This window comes from Amphiura filiformis, chromosome 3 (genome assembly GCF_039555335.1).
Source record: "Amphiura filiformis chromosome 3, Afil_fr2py, whole genome shotgun sequence".
Lineage (NCBI taxonomy): Eukaryota > Metazoa > Echinodermata > Ophiuroidea > Amphilepidida > Amphiuridae > Amphiura > Amphiura filiformis.
In genome coordinates this window covers 20,205,012-20,225,983 of record NC_092630.1, presented here as the reverse complement: position 1 = coordinate 20,225,983, position 20,972 = coordinate 20,205,012, and the positions used below count along the sequence as shown (strand labels likewise).

Below are 20,972 nucleotides of genomic sequence, written 5' to 3'. Positions count from 1 at the left end.
GCGCCCTTATTGCGAAATAGCGAGAATTGTTCATTGTTGGAAAGGTACCTCTCAATCCAGGTTGAAGCTTGCCAGAAACTCCTTTGCCTTTCAGCTTGGAGCAAAGTCCTTTATGCCATACCTTGTCAAATGCTCCTTTGATGTCCATGGCAATTAGAAGCACTTTGTGACATCTGTCTAGAGAATTGATTGTCACACTCTCCATATACATCAGTGAACATCAAAAGGGAAGCTAGGCTATAATTCCCCATGTACAAAAAAAACAGAATTTCTGGCGCACTTGTGTATAATATTTGTGTACAGTGGCGGCACCAGGAAAAATTTTTCGGGGGGGGCATTAGGGGGGCAAAGTGAATTTCAGGGGGGGCAAAATCAACAAAGTTTGCGCAAAATTACCGTAAAAAGTGGAAATTTTCGTAATTTTTGGTTTTTTCTGGGGAGCAAGAGTTCTGACCCCATGGCGCCGCCACTGTTTGTGTAATGTTAAAACTTGGCAAGGAATATTTTCTCATAGCTCTCTGTAGTGTTGTTGCTCCTTACATGCATCCAACTGGACCCCCTAGCTTCTTACATATCCCTGGATGGTTTACAAACAAAAAGAAAATCCCTGACAGCATATGTATGAAGTGTTTAAAGCCAATAATTAACAACATGACAGGATATGAAGAGATGAAAATTCCCCCAAAAGTAAAATCACTCGACATCCTGACATGTCTTGAAACATGTCAGAAACTTGACCAAAGGCATATGTCTATTTTGGCTAGAATGACCTTTGAAGCAAGTAGCGGAGCAGTAGACAAACTTGGCCATCGTCCGTTCCTGACATCCATCAGTCTTTATGGACAGTGGTATTCAGGCAAAAATGTGTTTATTTTAATAAGAGTAATAGACATAAAGGCTCTTTCATAAGTGACAGTAAATTGGCTCTGAAAAAGAAAACCCAACACAAAGTCTTCATTTGCAGACGACAAGCTGTATGCAATGAAATATAACCCCCAGAATTGATCGGATTTCTAAAGGTGTCTAGCTGGACAAAATATATGTGGATATAACAATGAACAGACCATACGTGACTACTAACATGTGTTATCATAGTTTATTGAAAGTGGTCCCATGATTAACCATATTGAGTGAAACATATTCTCCACTCAACATTGAGATCAATAACATCAGTTTGAAAAAGGCTTAGCGACCGCAAGCCGAAAGCTCACGTAAGTGAACATTTTTGTTGTGAGAAAATTCATAAATTCATCAATATAACATGGAGATATTTTGTAACTCTTCAAATATATATACTCATTCAAACTTGAATTACTAAAGGAAAAAACTGGAATAATTCACATTGTGTTGTTTTCATTCCATTCTTTCAGAAAGCAAAGGCACTACTGCCTCAAATCTAAAGGTTTACTAAACCCAAAGTAAGTTTGAATTAATATTTGAGTTACTGCATGCACTTTCTTCCCCTTTCTAAACTTTTGTTTTTATTTTGAATATATTTAAAGGTTCAGTTGCCAACGGCAAAATGTCCAATGCCCAAGAAAGGTTTACTCAAGTTGAATTCAATTTCTTCCACGTTTGAGTTGCTGCACTTTCCTGAATCACACATTAATTTGAGATTGCCAAACAGGCGAAAAAATTACAGACACTGCCAAATCCACAAAATGTCACGTATGCCCTGTAAGGATGCTATGCAGTGTTAAGTTTTTCATTAAATGTTCTTTTCAAAAACATGAAATCAAATCATTCTTTAATTTTCTGTAAAGTAATTCATCAACTGTGCTGAGAAAAACATTTTAAACCAGATATGTGTTGTTTTTCTTTGATCAAATTAATAAAAGCAAAGAAAGAATTGCTTAAATACTGCTTTTCATCATAAATATAGGGATATGTATTGAAATAATCAAAGTTTAGACTTGTGGTTTGTTTGTTGTTATTGTTTTCTTGTCATTTATCTTTATGAGACAAGAAATATTGTTTTGTTCTAGATACTTGATTTCCGTATTTTTTTGGGAGTGTACTTCCATGTTTATCACCATTTTGCATACTAAATCAGTACTAGTTTGGCAGTAATCATCCAACATACACAGCACAGAGCATGATTGAGAGCAACTGCAACTGTCTTTTTTTTTAAATGTTAACTTCAATTGGGTGGAGTATGTGTGTGCATTCTTCTGCTATCAGTACACAACATGTCAGTTTACACATATCAGAGAAGCTAGGTCATTATATAACTCTAAATTAATTTGCACCCAATGCAATCAAATTTGGAAGTCCTGTCAACGCCCTACGGGTTATATCTTCAATACGCCCCACTCTCATCACCAAGTTGCAGGGTCTCTTGTGGCTTTTAATGCTCTACGTGCTATCCATGCGCTTCAATGGAAAAATTTCAAGTTTTGAAATATTTTCTCAAAATATCAAGAGCTATCTTAAGAACTACTGAATCAATACTAGGCTTGTTTGTACTCATTTTAATGCATTTTTCATGCTGATTCCAAATATGGTCATGAAAATTTACATTTTTGAAATTTTTGAATTATAAAAAAAAATATGAAACTTGTCGTCTGCAGTCGACACCCGCGTGAAGAGAGTTAACAGGCTGGCTGACCATGCTGGACTAACTCTCCTACTATATAGCTAAGTAATTGGTGTGTTCTCATATGCCATGGGCATCCCATAGCATTGAATAGGCAGGACATTCAAGGTTGTTGATGCCTGCAGATCAAGTGGTTAGAGAAGGGTCAAATTCAAATTTCAAGTGTAAATGACCAATACTCATAAATCAACATTTTTATCCATGCAAATATTGCAACGCACACACATTCCTTTCTATGTGCAATCTCTCCATAGTCTGACAACATCTTGCAAATGTTGTAATGTGTTGGGGAGTTTTTTGTCAAACGTAATTTGTGACAAAAATCAGGTCACCATTGTTTTTATTATGTGAAAAATAGAAGCTGTCAAAATATGAGGTTGTTTGTACAGGAACTCAAGAGACACTTCCTGCATACCCAATAATGAAATCAGGGAGAGATGAGAAACTGACCTTGGTGACACTCATCTATAGATGTAATGACAGGAATCACTACATACCTCAGGAATCTCACTCAAATTGTATGACAGTGGTTGTAAATATATGAAGGGTGATGAAAGCCACTCCATTTTCATGGCATTTCTTTATGATAACATAAAGAATGTACCTTCGTCTTTTACACCACACATTTATGAATGATACCACACACTTGATTACGTAACAACATTAGCATACAATCAATAAACTGCATGAAAATAATACATGGATCTAAAGGCCAAAATTAGCCTTATCAAAATATGGCGTACACAATATGAGGGCAGTCTTCAATATGGGTAAAACCCGGCAAAAGACTTTACCCATTTCGTGCAGTGCCATCCTATTGTGTCCCATCTTGAAAAGGCTAATGTGGTATTGTCATATATTTTAGATTTTCTTGGGAATGAAAGTATGCTGCAGTTTCAAATTGTATAACACAAACTTTCAGCTCATTAAACACCCCCAAATTTCACTGTCAGGTACATCCCTTTTAATTTTAGGCTGATCAAACAAAGAAAAGAGCAATTTAGTTCCAGCACTGATGTTGCCAATGCAAACTTGACCGACCGTGACTGATCCTCTTGGTCAAAATCTGGTCACATTTTGTACTTGCAAATTCAATTGGCTGATGTCAATGAATCAAAAGAAATAAAAGGGAAAAAAGTCAGATCAAAAAGGTCTAAAATGAATTTGCATGTTTTCTTATACTATTCTTCTTTGTTCTTATTGTTGTTAAAATGTACAAAAGTTGTATGAAAGTTGGACATGATACTAAACAATGTCAACTGTGTATAAGCTTGTAGAACTTTGATTTTTGAACAAAAGAAATAATTTTCACTTATTCAAGGACATTCTATGTAATGCATGATACTAGCAACAACAATCTTATTGACTCGCACTGGCACTTGTTGCAAGGTCACAAACACAAGCTGAATCCAGCAAGCAGCAGATGTGTGAAATACAAGCTATATATTGACGTCAAAACTTTATAAATGTTGGCATGAAAAAAAAGCAAATCAAGTCAATATCACTCTGAATCCCCATAAGGATTCAAATTGCTCACATTTTGTGCTATTTTTATACTGTTTTTCGTCCCTTCAAATTTATTACAATGAACCCAAAATAATCCATGATAAAAAACATTCAAATTTCTTGGAATGCTGTTTGTTGCTGACAACAGGGATGCATAGGCCTTTAAAGGAATTTTTTTAAATGAAGTTCTTGATGTAGCACTGAACACAAACTGTATGGCGGGATATTTTAGCCAGGCGGTATAGGACAAGTGACGTACGAGGCTGACCAGACTACAAGACTAAGAGCCCGTTCAAAATAGACAGTTAACAGTTACAAATTGAAAATCAACACACTTACAGTGGGGTATTTTGTCGAACCCCACCAGTTTTAGCAACCTTTAACACATTTAGAATTGTTTGTGAATATTTCATGATTATGTGTTAATCCATTGCCCAAAATGGTGATATCGCATCTGACTCCCCTGATTTTAGCAGTATCAAGTTAAATCATATTTACAATGATTTTATTTGTGATTTCATTGATCTATAGGTCAAAAATATTTTGGCAGGCTTTTTCATTCATAGTTCTGAGATGAAAATAATGCACATGAAAATAATTCCCTGCTATTTGTAGGGAGTGATCTTATTTTATTTAGCATAATTATCATCATTATTTATCTTTCTCTTCTTTCAATAATGGTCAGCATGTTTATACTGACTTTAAAAGCCTAGCATTGGTATTTGCCCGAGTGAGTCTGGTCCTACAAGGCTGTGACCATATTTCTGCAGGGAAGTCCTGGCTCAAACAAATAATACAGTAATCTACACACATCACATGAAATGCATAGCTTGATTTTGAAAGATATTCATTACTATCTTCAGTAGATAGCACAGCAAAATTATATTTATTGCTATTTTCAGTAGATAGCACAGCAAAACATATATTTATTGCTATCTTCAGTAGACAGCATATCAAATGTATTGCTATCTTCAGTAGATAGCACAGAAAACATATTTATTGCTATCTTCAGTAGACAGCATATCAAATGTATTGCTATCTTCAGTAGATAGCACAGAAAAACATATACTGTAAAACAAGTTAATTTCACGAGCAATTTAATTTCGCAAATTTCGCGAGCACCTTCGATTCGCGAAATTAAATTGCCGCGAAATTACATCTGTGAAAATACACTTGTAACTAGTGCCGAATTTGACAACCCTAAATCAACCGATAAGTCTTGAATATTACTATTTTTAGCTATAATATCGTAATGTTATGTCATAAATGATAAAAATATTATTATTTAGTGTTGTAGGATGAAAAAATAAAGTTTTAAAACAAACTACTTTTTCCAGGATGTAGGGGCATGGTGGGATTTATCCAAAATGGCAGCCTCCATACTGAAAGCATGGAAGTCAAAGTTCGCGAATAAAAATAATTTTCTTCATAGTTTGCATTTAAGTTCCGAGAATAAAACAGACATACTAGTATCGTTTGTAAATTAATTGCAACATTCTGTTGGGAAAGGTAAGATGAAAATTCTACCCCAAAACAAGAGAAAATACCGTGCAAATTGAGGTGATGAATTCAGAAACTTTGTCATGGAATACAGTGTATTTTAAGCTTGTATTTTTTTTTTTGATTCACGAAATTAAATTGCCGCAAAAATGTGGCTTATTGGCAATTCGCGAAATTAAGTTGCCTGAAATTAAAGTGTTTTACAGTATTTATTGCTATCTTCATTAGACAGCATAGCAAATGTATTGCTATCTTCAGTAGATAGCACAGAAAAACATATATTTATTGCTATCTTCAGTAGACAGCATATCAAATGTATTGCTATCTTCAGTAGATAGCACAACAAAACATATATTTATTGCTATCTTCAGTAGACAGCATATCAAATGTATTGCTATCTTCAGTAGATAGCACAGAAAAACATTTATTGCTATCTTCAGTAGACAGCATATCAAATGTATTGCTATCTTCAGTAGATAGCACAGAAAAACATATATTTATTGCTATATTCAGTAGACAGCATAGCAAATGTATTGCTATCTTCAGTAGATAGCACAGAAAAACATATATTTATTGCTATCTTCAGTAGACAGCATAGCAAATGTATTGCTATCTTCAGTAGATAGCACAGAAAAACATATATTTATTACTATCTTCAGTAGACAGCATAGCAAATGTATTGCTATCTTCAGTAGATAGCACAACAAAACATATTTATTACTTTCTTCAGTAGACAGCATATCAAATGTATTGCTATCTTCAGTAGATAGCACAGAAAAACATATATTTATTGCTATCTTCAGTAGACAGCATATCATATCAAAACGTTTTAGCTGTGAGAGACCCATTACAAACTGCGACTTATAACTTCTTTCCAACACTGCTTATAGGGATCACAAGGTCAAACGCAATCTCTGTGTGTAGTTCAATGCAGTCTCAGATTACCATCTTTAACCTTTGTGAAACCTCAACATACGAACCGGCTCACTGCATTGACTGTGTACAGAATGCGGCAAAGACCAGTATACCTAGTTCAAGCAGAGGTGATTTGGGGTTTTTGCTCGTACCCAGATATTTCGCTGTACAGCGATCCGGCGAGTGAGATACTTGACAAATCAGATTCTTTCTTAGATGATAAGCTTGGAAACATCCCAAGCTTCAATTGGATACCTCGACCAGGTATACAATGGTTCCATGTCATTATAACGCTTTGAGATCAATGGTCAAAATACGTAGAAAATCATAGAAAAATTGAAAAACGTGGATTTCAGGCAGAAAACGAAACATTTTTAATACAAAGGTGGAGGTGAATAAAAATTATTGGCGAGTAAACAATATCATCTACATTATTTTCGATGCAATCATAAATTGCAGGACATTCTCATGTTTGTTTTGGTATATCGACTGTGATATATGACTAATAATTTCAAAGTTGTGATTTTAGTAATACAAATGTTTTGAGAAAATGTTTGATTTTTGTTGATGTCAGTGGACGGTACGCGCGGTTGTTAATGGAATGAAATAAGAAAATGAGTAATGATGCTTAGGGTACCCTAACGTTTTGATATGCAAATGTATTGCTATCTTCAGTAGATAGCACAACAAAACATATATTTATTGCTATCTTCAGTAGACAGCATATCAAATGTATTGCTATCTTCAGTAGATAGCACAGAAAAACATATATTTATTGCTATCTTCAGTAGACAGCATATCAAATGTATTGCTATCTTCAGTAGATAGCACAGAAAAACATATATTTATTGCTATCTTCAGTAGACAGCATAGCAAATGTATTGCTATCTTCAGTAGATAGCACAGAAAAACATATATTTATTGCTATCTTCAGTAGACAGCATAGCAAATGTATTGCTATCTTCAGTAGATAGCACAGAAAAACATATTTATTACTATCTTCAGTAGACAGCATGGCAAATGTATTGCTATCTTCAGTAGATAGCACAACAAAACATATATTTATTGCTATCTTCAGTAGACAGCATATCAAATGTATTGCTATCTTCAGTAGATAGCACAGAAAAACATATTTATTGCTATCTTCAGTAGACAGCATATCAAATGTATTGCTATCTTCAGTAGATAGCACAGAAAAACATATTTATTGCTATCTTCAGTAGACAGCATAGCAAATGTATTGCTATCTTCAGTAGATAGCACAGAAAAACATATATTTATTGCTATCTTCAGTAGACAGCATAGCAAATGTATTGCTATCTTCAGTAGATAGCACAGAAAAACATATATTTATTGCCATCTTCAGTAGACAGCATAGCAAATGTATTGCTATCTTCAGTAGATAGCACAGAAAAACATATTTATTGCTATCTTCAGTAGACAGCATAGCAAATGTATTGCTATCTTCAGTAGATAGCACAGAAAAACATATATTTATTGCTATCTTCAGTAGACAGCATAGCAAATGTATTGCTATCTTCAGTAGATAGCACAGAAAAACATATTTATTGCTATGTTCAGTAGACAGCATAGCAAATGTATTGCTATCTTCAGTAGATAGCACAGATAAATGGCTTCCACATATGTATTTCATTGCTATCTGATCTCATCTTACAATTAATTCTTGGAGCAAGTTTTGTGTCTTGAGTGATAGTTTGTCATGTTTTTGGTTTGTTTTGTTTTATTCCCTCCTTTCTTTTGTCTTATAAAAGGGGGTAATCAACAGTGTTCGAATTAAGCAATTTTTTGAGGTTGTCCGCCGGACAACCTCAACAAACCCACAGTTTGTCGAAAATATTTTTGGTTGTCGAAATTTTAATGAACTTTTTAAGCTTAAAGTTGCAAGTTTAAAAACATACAAAGCCGCCAAATTCACACAGTCACACACTTTCCCCAAACTCACCTTGTTGCTAATAAAATATCAAATATATCCAAGAAAATACAGGTTGTATGTTCATCAATTATTTATCATCAATAAATCCATATTTGTGCCGTATTTTATGCTTAAAAGCCATCAGAATTCATGATTGTTTTCAAGAAGTCAAGATTTTAAAAAAAAAAAAAAAATCTCCATTGAAATATACCTCATTAATTATTCATGAGTTCATCGGAAATCCCGAAAAACCAATGGGTGTTTTGAAACTGATCTGATCTGAATATTTTTTATGCACATTATAATTGCCACGGTGTGTCTTGAAACTTATAATAATATCATCATCAGTAATCACTTAGTAGCGGTCAGAGGTCAGATTTTTTGCCTGGGTTTTTGCTGACAGCCAGTTTTCTTTAGACATGATTTTACTATTGCAAGAGCTTGACAGATTCGGGAACCATGCTAGCCCTCGCTCGACCGACCATGTGTCAAAATGCCCAAACCAGCTGTTTACATTTACCGATGCATATGGCCAGGGTTGGGTATTTATAAAATACTGGCTACAAATTATGGGTGTTTTTTACTACATTGGTCATGATTTCTTCTGAAAATGTCAAGATAATAATGCAATGCATTTTATGTTAAGCTTATTCAGTAACAGTGGTGCACATTTTTATGGTTGTAACTTGTAATCCAGACTTGTAATCAAGCGCAAAGGACTGAACTTCCCCGATGCATAAACTTTTTTTCAGGTATCGAGGGGCTCGATAAAGTAAACAGATAATGGCTGCGGTTGAGTTTCGCAGCTCATGGGTTGTGGAACCACATTTAAATTCATGTTTATTTTATTCAAAAATAGTTTCACATTTTAAATATTATCATCGGCTAAAAGATACTCGTACAAAAGGTGAGTTTTGGCTACAGATTTATGGTTGTCCGGCGGACAACCGAATCAATATTTTTGGTTGTCCGGAGACTTTTTAGTTGTCCCGGCGACGGACAACCAAAATTTCGACGCTGGTAATCAATGCTGGTATATTATTGACCTTTGGATCATTCCTCCATAATCCTCAATTGTAGTAATGTATTTAATAAGAGCTTGTCTGTTTTATGATTATAGAAATAAAGTATCTTCAGTAGATAGCAAATAGACAATAGGTCAAGTCAATATTACAATGTCACTGCATTATTGTTCTTAATTTCATGAAAGAGAGATACATTCATTTTTGTAAGTCTAATCACAAATTTTTAATTTTAAAAATCATGAGTTTTAGTTAAACTTCTTCAAAATTAAAAAACATCAAAATGGTTTATGTTCAAAAACTCTCCATACAAACCGTTTTGTTATATTTTTATTTGTTTAGAATTTGAAAACAAATTTGTCTCTATTTTGTGTGAAATAGGGGTGAGCACTGCTCAAAATGTCTTTTAAATGGACTAATTTAAATTTGAATTTACTTATAATTTATTATATTGTTACTGAAGAGTTCAACCACCTGCTCAGTACAACAAATAAGCAAGCAACAAGTTTTACATTGGACTGGTAAAAACTGCCTAACTTTCAGGCTACAAACTCCACACACAAAAATGTAATTGCAATAATTATTTCACACTAATTGCAATAATTATATCACACTAATTTAAACTATACCAAGTACCAATTGAGCATTGATATGTGAAACTAACTTAAATTACACTAGGTCCATACTAATACACCAGGATCCAACTTCACAGAAATTATGCATCTTAGGTTTACAAAACCTCAGAAATTTTATCATGAATTGTATCATCCTGGCTTAAGTAATTATGATGCGGTGGAGGTCTTTATGAAATTGGATTCTGATCATATGTATAGCTTTGAAAAACTAACAACTAATATTCTCTCTGTGAAACCTTGATATCTTACGTTACGGTTTAACTTAATTAACTTTACAGAATACACTCTTAGCACTACCAGTATGCAACAAATAAAATACATCTACATAATACATCAACAATAACAAAACCAAGCAAAACAGAACATTGAACATCAATGATATTATGTTGACATAGTTCACATTATATAATATAAAGCTGTCAAGCTTCCATATCTGTTTACACTTTTAAAATTTTCTCATTGAATTTGACTAGATTCCTGATTAAACAAATAATTTAGCATGCTTAGGCCAAAAAAAAAAAGGTTTTTCTCAAAGCTCACGAGAAATTTAAAAACAAATGCGAAATGTGATTTTTTTTTTTTTTTTTGTTATTCCCGACTTTTTTTCATGGTATTTTGAGAAAAAAGTATGATTTTCGGAGATTTTTTATGGAAAAAACTATAAAAAAATTTTTTTTTGAAATAAAAAAAAATTTGTGCATTTGTTTTTTGTCAAATCGTGGGATTTTACAAACGTGCGCGCAAGCTTTGAGACGAACCTTTTTTTTTTTTTGGCCTTATTAGTAAAATTTGACCAGTATTTGTGTCAAATAAGTTTGACATGGATTGAGCCGAATTTGACTAGAAAATCATGTAAAGTAATATTGAAATTCAGCTGTACATCATTTGAGAGTGTATACCTGTTGTATAACCACCACATAATGGATACATATTATAACAGCATGTAGTAATAATAGTAGTAATAATTAGGATATGAATAAATGATCATACACAAAACATTCACAGAAATTATTTGAATTTCAATATAGTTAATATATAGAAATAGAGTGTGTACTTACATCATTCTTTCTATATTATATAGAATCCTACAATAACAGTACTAAAAGAACCAAGAAAGTTTCATCTGATACTGAAGTATGTGTGCATTTGTATTACACCCCCCCCCCCACACACACACCCCCCCTACCCGTATCCACCGCCAAACGAGGACAGTAAAACCGAGGACCTTATACATTTGAATTTTCACATTCTAACCGTGGACTTTTGTGTGAAAACATGACAATTAATTGACTAACCGAGGACCTTGACATATTACCGGCATTGGGGGACCTACCCCCCTATGCAATTTTGAGCTGTATAGCGCCCTCTGCAAGCGTTAAAAAAACGAGGACGTCCTCGTTTTTGTGTGTGTCTGCAGTTTATAAGTGAAATGTCAAGTGGGTGTCCTCGTTCGTAGGTGAAAACGCACGCCCACTTTTTAGAGCATTATTCATTTATCAGGAATGGTCATCATAATTAGAACCAATAAAGACTTTTAAAGGATTCTTTAGGGAGTAAAGATCTGCTAAACCATTATTGGTTCTTTACAGTACTTATTCTTGATAGGAATCTACATGACATAAAAGTACATACACAGGACGCCTAACCATAATAATAAATACAGCTGATGAAAGCATGCCCAATATTGTATTATATACATTATACATACATCATATTGAAGATTTAGCGGAAGAAAGGCTTATCTGCAATAGCTGCCGTATAGATAATTTGACAATTCTGCATTCTATATTGTACACATATGACACCTGGCAGCTATTGCATATAGGCCTTTATTGCACTGCACCCTCGATATAAAAAAATAATGTTCTAAACGTCTTCTTACAAAGTGCATCTGAAGGTTAGTGCAGCAGGTTTGTGCCATAATATAGTTAATATAATTATATAGAAAATAGAGTATGTACTTACATCATACAGTATATCTGTCCAGCCCTCCATGGTAACACATTGAAACACAGTAAGCATAGCTAAGCCTATATTATCAAATGAAGTGATTCCTTGGTTGGGTCCTTCCCATTTTTCTAGACACAAAACTTCATCATTTGGATTCTCAGCTAAATCTGAACATTGATAACCTGAATGTGGTGATGTTGAGCATGGATGGGGCTCTTCTAAGGCTAGTTCATCAAATTCTGTAATAGAAGAACATATACAACCAAAATTAAAAATAATTCAATTTGTACCTTGTTGATCGTAATATTTTGATAAAAAGTTCATCAATAAACTTAAAATATTGCTTTTACAATCCTTTGCAAAGCTGTAGGATTTAATTTTTGTAAATTTTATGAACAGACATGGCAATGTGAAAATAACAACACTAAATGAAACTTCATTTCTGTGATAGAAATATCCCCAACATAGATTCTGTGAAACAGACAACTCTCAAAATTTCAATTTATTTACATCAAATAGCTAATCATTTCCTCTTCCTTCAGGATTAGTGTTACATATCCATGTGTCATTTAGTAACATCACTGGCTGCTGCACAAAATGAGAATCTCAACTTCCTATCTGACACTATTAGCATTATGTAAGAGCTCTGTCTTTAAGAAGAGTAATAAGTTGATATTCACATGTACAAACAATAACACCTGTATTCGCTGTCGTAGTGCACGTTACAATATGACCGTTGCTAGGCCAACTGGATCACGCTTTCTTTGTTACGAACCACTGATCGAAATGATCACAACACAAAGCCTATGGCATATCAAAATTCGGAACAGGTGTATGAGCCCAGGCTTGGAGCAGTAACCAATGGTTACTAACGTGCACTACGACAGCGAATACATGGGCTATTCCAGTTCCACACTACCCCATGTGCAAGATTTAGCCAAAGTCTCAAGTCCACAGAGGGAGTATGGGTTTCGAATAGAATAGACAGTTGGGTAACTTCCATTTGAAATACTCACTCCAGTTGTGGAAGATATAAGTAAAGCCATAATGCAGTGGCATATGGGTTTCAAAATGATTAACAATGACCAATTACATTTGAAAAACATATTCCCCTGTGGAAGATATTTCCAAAATCTTCCACAGGGGTAGTGTGGATTTCAACTGGAATAGCATATTTTAGTCACCACTTCAAGAAGAGTCAAATTCATGATCATCTCAATCCATCCAAGTTGCTTTTAAAATTGCTTAAAACTTACTTGAGAACTCTAGCTTCGAATTTGCACACGATAGTTACGCATTCGATGCTAGAGTACTTTGCTATGGTTTTTCGGTCGGACAGTGGTGCAATTCTTTGCACCGGAGGTTATTTATTCTGTTAATGTTGAAATTTGGATGAAAGTTATTTCGATGAGTCAACTGTATCTTTTGAGCAAGATTTACCAAATCTGGACAGTCTAAAATTTTGCTGAAGTGTAATTTTAGCAACATTTTTGATGCAATCGCCTGTTGTGATCGGCTGTGTTTACTTCTGAACTTCCATTGCTTTACATGGTGTCATGCTAGATGCCGACTAGATTTGGAATGCAATGGTCTCTAGCCTATAGAATGTGAAGCTATCGGTGAGCAAATTCTTGGCTAGACTTCTCGAGCAACTTAAAACACAAAAGATATGAATGTTAAATTGTCCTCATTTTGCATGCTCGTATTATTCTCACAATCAGCCCGTTATGATGCTTATATGTGACCCGTTCTGACAAAACCAGGAACAAGTCACATTTTTGACATTTCATGATTTCAATAAAAATAACAATAAGCTTTAAAATGATACCAAAAATATATACATAGCAAAAATATTTTTCAAGATATGGATAATTTTATAAATGACACCTTGATATTTTTGCTAAATTGTATTCTTAGTAATGGGCTAATTAGTACCTTGCTTTACACAGGATTGAATAAGGATTAGTATAGTTATAGTTCATCTGTCAATTATTGATTAAATAAATCTCTTTTCAATAAGTACTTTCAAGGATTTGAAAGTCCACTTAGTCTCAAGGTCAAATACCATGAAATTAAGAATTCCAAAATTTGATTTTCTTTATGGGATTGTCATCTTTAAAGGCCTACAACTAAAAAACATGCCTGGCGACTTGTTCCGGGTTTTGTTGGAGCTGGGGTTCATTTCTCTAAACTTTACGAAGCTTCGTAAGTCTCGAAATTGTTCGTAACTTACGACGACTCGTAAGTTCCATTTCATTAAACTCACTTACGACCGGTACCCTTCGTTAGTAATAGGGATTTCTACAGGGACCCTTCGTAAAGTTACGTCTAGTATTAGGTATTCGTAACTTTACAAACGGTTACTGGAGTTACGAAGGGTTCAAAGTTTAGTGAAATAGACCCCTGGTCACATATATTCTATGAAGGCATGTGACTTCTAAAATTGAAATTCATAAACACTCACCTGATTCATTACCACCAATTCTTCTATAACAAGTTTGATGCATATCTTTCATAAATAATTCCAGGCCTATGATTGCGTAGATAATAATTACAAAAATTACTAGGAGGGCAATGTGTATGAGTGGCACCAAGGCTCTGAAGATGGAATTTAAAACCACCTGTAGACCTGCAAAGGAAAGAGAACACAACAAATTATTATTGGTGCTGGATAGAGACCTGCAATCCTCATCAAAAGTGCTGTGCATCCCCGTTCTTCTGTTGAACCCTACATTGTTGCTCATGCGTGCCTAGTAGTACCCAACATTGATTGGTGGGAAAGCAAAGGGTAGTAGGGAAGTAGGGAAGGGTTTAGGCTTGACACCAAAGAACACAGTATTTCAACATGTTATAAATGACTAAAATAATATAATAGTATATAGTATAAGACCCGGTCCACACAAGTGTGTTTTTTCTCAACGGTTACGATTGTGTAACAACTGTATTAAAAAATAATATCATAATTACCTGTGTGTACGCATTTTGCCATCGGTTTCAAGTTTACTCAATGTACTTTGTAACTGCAGTGGTATGCATATAACTAGAAGTTATTACGACACAATGACAAAAACACACTTGTGTGGACTTGTATTGTCGGGAAAAAAAGTTCCTATATGGTCGGGAATCCTTCAATTAAGTTTAGTTACATCACAGAATTTAATTGTAGAATTTCTTCTGCACATGCAGATATAGGTAGTGTATGTGCGATGTCCATGATTCGGAAGTCACATAAAGCCGTTGGTCCCATGTACAGGAAAAGTCAAACCCTGTGCACGTTAAGTGTCTAATAAAGAACTTTGGGAATAGGACTCGCTAAATATTTTAACCGGCGAGGTAGGTACCAGGGAATAATCACACGGCTTGGTAGATGCGTCTTGGTTCACTCGTCTCGGCTAGTCCCTCAAGATTGGTATTCGGTTCATCGCCTCTTCATCATAGATTTGGCCTGAGTAGGGGCGCTAAAATAAAGTTCTTCATAGAACCAGAGGTTCAACCAGGGACTTATTTAGGCTTTTAGAATCAGCCAAGCACGAGTATTATCACACAAACATGAAGACAATCAAAATCCAATTTACTGTTAATTAAGTTATATTTATTACTTACTACATCTTCTTCATTCGGTATGAAACTTTATATTAAAACTAACAAGAGAACTAGGAGTAGAACAAACTCCATTATCCAGTAATAATTAGCGAGAATTGTACTCGCTCTAAACTAAGAAGTTGTGTTCAAATCTTGGCCTTTACGGAGAGTTTATGGAGAGATGTTAACCATCTGAGTGAATGCCACAGACTACAATTCATTCTCAGTTTGCGTCGTACACAACACATTCGTTCACAAAAGACCATTGTGACGTTTAACGATAGTCTAATCGAAATGATACGAGAGAGTGATCTCACTCGAGGTGAATGACACCATAGTTTTGAATAAATAAATAAATTAAAATAGAAGGCACGGGCTATAAAATAATATATCGCCACAACAAGTGTCAGAGCTATTCGAAAAGAGAAGGGGGACCATCCCCGGTTCTGATATCTGCAATCAATCCTAGGTTCCAGGATCGTGCATAGGTAAACTGTGCATGTTAAGCCCGTGTGACAATACTCAAATTGAGGTATGCACGTATATAGGAAGAAGAAAGAAGGTGCCGATCATGTGAACACTCTTATTGTTCATTTATTTTAATATAACCATGTCATATACGTGCACTGGGTCTAATTTTCCCATCATCAAAATGTGTTGGGATGCCTAAACCCAACACATTTTAAGAACAGTGGGTAGGTGTTGATGTGAACATTTAGATGTTATTACAAATTATTTGCCTCAAAATTAATTTTGCATAACATTTTTTCTCTGATTTCTCATTTTCAAAGGGTTTCCTCTGGTTGAGAAGAAATGATAACCAAAGAAAATGTTACTAGAAAGTGTGTATTCGTTTACGGCGAGCCAGGGATTCTTGGATTCTGGCCGGGTACCCATTACATGCTTGATCCGCAAAATGTGAGACTAGCGCTAGTCTTGGGATTCCCACTAAGGGTATCAAATCTACAAAATGACTCTTGCTAGGGATATCATATTCCAAAAGACTCTAGTCCTGCTTAGTGCTAGCGATATAAAATCTGTAATCACAGTCCTACTACGGGTATCTCTAGCACCTCTCTCTTTCACGTCCCATCCCAGCGGCTGCAAAAACAATACAAATCACTGCATCCTTGTAAACAAATTCAATTCATGCGAAAATAAGTCTCGTTTGAGGGTAAGTTTTCATAGAAATCTAGTCTCAGTAGGAGTATACCTTCACCTAACACTAGTCCGGTTGTAAACGGGTATATTTTTATAGAAATCTGGTCCCGCTAGGGGTATTTGTTTGATTAAAAATAGTCCTGGTAGGGGTTACCTCCAGGAGCCCTGGATCTAGCATGTGTACCCTGAAAATCCTTGAGGACCACCCCCCCCCCACCCCGCGACAATGAGTTATTTTTTTATTTTTTTATTTGTAACATTCAGCCAAAGTCAGGCTAAGCACAATAGTGCTAAAAAAGGATGCCAACCAAATATAATGGGAGCTAGGGACAGGAGTATGGGAAGAGATCTAGCACTGTGAGACAACCTTTACCTTTTACTTTAATTAAGAGCAGGGTTTCTATGGGAGTTACATGAGTGGGTAAAATCCATAGTGATGATGGATGATGAGATTTCACTTTGGCAATCTATTGTATGAGATATGTGTACGATATTACAACATTTTAATATTTGGGAAATAACTTTCAACATTCTATGAATTGCTGAACATTAATGGAAAATGTATTATCTATACCCAATACACTACACTACAAACACCCTGATATTCACATCCATCATTATGTGATACATCTGATGAACCATGTATCAATTCTTTTGCCATTTCATCCATCTAGTTATCATCCCTGTAAAGGTGTGTACCCGGGGTGTGGGCACTCACGTATCCCAGCTATATGGGTATGTGCTGCGGCGACGACCCACTTCTTCAGAGACGATCTCCGTTCTCTTGCCCTACAACTTTCAATTGGATTGCTCTGAAGCGCTCCCTAAATTTTCCTATCGCTTCTTATAGGCCGTGAATTCTCTCTGAGTTGCTCCCATCCCATGTGTGTCGTAATAATGCAGCACTTTCAGGCGACAGAGACTGAGATTTGTCTTCTCGCAGTCTCCATGCAGTACCACACATCATTTCACTTTCACTATTTATGACTTTAATCGGGACTAAAATCTCTTTTGATAAATCTTGTCAGCTACAATGTTTTTTCGATCGATTACACCAGCATGTGAAATTCGATTTCAACACATATCCTGTAGCGTGATGGTGATCACAACAACCAAAGCGAACTGAAAGCAAAGATGATCTTTTCCCAGCGGGTATTTAAATTGAGTTGACAAAATTTTATGATTTTATCTGCTGATACTGGAAAAATTACTTTATACCTAAAATATGTGCATTTCCATGGGCCCGGGGGGCACTCCCACTTTGTAGGTGATGCATATGTAGGGCTGTTAAGACCCCCTTTTTCAGCATCGCTGTCACTCAAAGACACATATTTTTCTACGAACACATGCTCTGTCACCCGAAGACCCCCTATTTTTCCATTTGATCTGTCACCCAAAGACCCTTATAAGTTCAACTTGAACAGCAATTTTCATTGATCACTTATTTAAAAAAAAAACAAAGAAATTTTTAAAAGGCCATTTAGAACTGAAAATTCGTTGTTTGAGGTTTCTGTGGTGCTGTTTGGCTTTCACCCAAAGGTTCCATTTAAAAAGGTCATGTTCTCACCCAATGACCCCATATTTTTTACATTTTACTCGCACCGAATGCCCCTTACTGCGAAAGTGCCAGCCATACACCTATATCCATTTCATATTGAAGTGCCGGGGGGGGGGGCACGATCCACTAATTGATCGGCGAGTACCCGCTAGTCCGAAGGACCGCTAGTCCGAAGGTTCGCTAGTCCGAAGGTTCGCTAGTCGAACACATATTTCAATGGAGGACGTGACGGTCGCTAGTCGAATTTGCAAAAGGTTCGCTAGTCCGAAAAAAAGGTTCGCTAGTCCGAAGGTTCGCTAGTCCGAAGGTTCGCTAGTCTGAAGGTTCGCTAATCCGAAGGTTCGCTAGTCCGAATTTATTAAAAGGTTCGCTAGTCCGAATTGTTAATCAGGTTCGCTAATCCGAATCAAAAAAAGGTGCTCTAGTCCGAATGATAAATAAGGCCCGCTAGTCCGAATTCTAAATAAGGTCCGCTAGTCCGAATTTTCTTTAAAGAACCTGATCAGCGCCACCATACACCGGTCTCAAAATGTATTGGAGGTGTTTGATCAAATATAGCGTGTTACCTGAGTAGGTGCACACAGGTTCACAACATTGTTCATGTTTTGCATTGTTTCTTTAAAAGTAATGATGGCAAGTACATAACAGTATACATTTCCAAATCGATGAAAACTGTATATTTATGTTCTAAAGACACAAAAAGTATACATGGTATAGATGCTGTTTTTCTAAAGTATTTGAATATTTATTCCTTTTAAAAATTACTGATGTAGGTTTTGCAGAATGAATGAAATTGCAATCAAATATACACCATCGCCTCAATGGTAATGGAAATAGGCCTAATTCAAAACAACAACGAGAGCTAGGCCTATTATGAATGTCTAAAATACAAACTTTTCTATTTATTTTATTTCTTCATTGAGTACTTTCTCTATAAATCCTTCTTCCTTTAATTCTTTCTTTCTAAAATTCGGACTAGCGGACCTTATTTAGAATTCGGAATAGAGAACCTTCGGACTAGCGGACCTTCGGACTAGCGAACCTTCGGACTAGCGAACCTTCGGACTAGCGAACCTTCGGACTGGCGGGCCTTCGGACTAGCGAGCTGTAACCAATTGATCAGGATTCAAGTCTATTGTGATCATGTGATGCAGGTTGATAGTCATGTTTTGCTATAAGCCCTAATGGTGTATCGCTAGGCCTAAATGTGATGCGATCAAGCATCACAGTCTGATGTCGATCAAAATCAAAATTCAGTTTTCAATCTCATTATATCTCAGAGCTATATTTTGCTGAAACCCTATTATGGTGCCAGAGATATGGCCATTTTAGTGTTGCTCAGAACAATAAAATACAAAGGAAGTTGAATACTATTATTGATTATATCCCAAAATGAATATTCGATCCCGACTTGCGACTCAGGGGGGTGTCTGAGGGGGATGTACCCCCTGAGAAGTCAGAAACTTTTGCAAAATTAAGACTCAATTGAAGCCATTTGGTGGACCATTTTGGCACTATTATTGTGTAAAATTTTAGTTTGAAAAAAACCAAAAAAAATTGCAAAATGACAGCCATATTGAAGCTATTCGTGGACGCCCCAATCCGCGCTTGCAAACAACAACCTCATTTTACATTAGCTGACTGACGGTGCGGGTCGTACAAGAAACATTTTGAGATTACTGCAAGACGCTGGCCAAAAGAAACACCAAATATACTTCACTCACCAAATATTTCTGAAGCCTTCAATTTTATTCCACAATCTGGATTTTCCTTTATTACCAACATTCACTGGAACTTGTTTGAACCATGGGATTGTATAATTGTGAAATATAAATTGAGAGAGAGAGAGAGAGACCTGATGTGACCTACATTGGGATGGAGCATGTCATCTATTAGTGATGTCACATTTCATTACAGACTAGGCCTTAATATAGTATGCATGGTTTAGGGTTTGTTAATAACACATAATTTGAGAGCTATGATTAATCAAAGCTCATCTGTGTTGGTAGGATTATAAGCTATTATACTGTTGAAATTGAAATGGAATCAAACACCAGAAATATGACACAATAGAGGCTTTAAAATGTGCCCAAATGCATTTTATCTTTTAAAATGTTCACAATAACTTGCTACTTAAAAACCACTGGAAAACATATCCCAATTTGGAGCCACTATAAGACCTACAGTCCTGAAGTCCTATATTAGAAATATCAAAGCGGTGCTAGGATCTATTCTATTGCTACTTTCAATTACTTACACATCACTGAAGTGACATAATTTCTGTATGCTTGTGGATAAACCATATAACTCTGATGCATTCCCCTACTTCGATATATATAGGTTATGGAATGATTTACTACTAAATCAGCTCACAGTTCATGAAATGGGCTATTCCATTTAAAATCCACACTACCCCTGTGGAAGATTTAGCTCAAGTCTGCCACAGAGGGAGTATGAGTTTTGAATAGAATAGAATAGAATAGACAGTTGAGTAACTTCCATTTTAAATACTCACTCCAGTTGTGGAAGATATAGGTAAAGCCATAATACAGAGGGAGTATGGGTTTCAAAATGATTAACCCTGACCAGTTACATTTGAAAAACATGCTCCCCT

The 20,972-nt window shown here is 35.5% G+C and overlaps 1 protein-coding gene across 1 annotated transcript in view; it reads right to left on the bottom strand.

Annotated features, from left to right (window-relative positions):
- LOC140148178 (voltage-dependent L-type calcium channel subunit alpha-1D-like) overlaps positions 1–14,680 on the bottom strand; it is a 143,823-nt gene extending 129,143 nt beyond the window's left edge. Inside the window, 2 exon segments of the mRNA XM_072170038.1 lie at positions 12,073–12,296; positions 14,522–14,680. Coding sequence (XP_072026139.1) covers positions 12,073–12,296; positions 14,522–14,573 — 276 coding nt within the window. The 5' untranslated portion in view covers positions 14,574–14,680.
- Between the last annotated feature and the right edge of the window lie 6,292 nt (positions 14,681–20,972).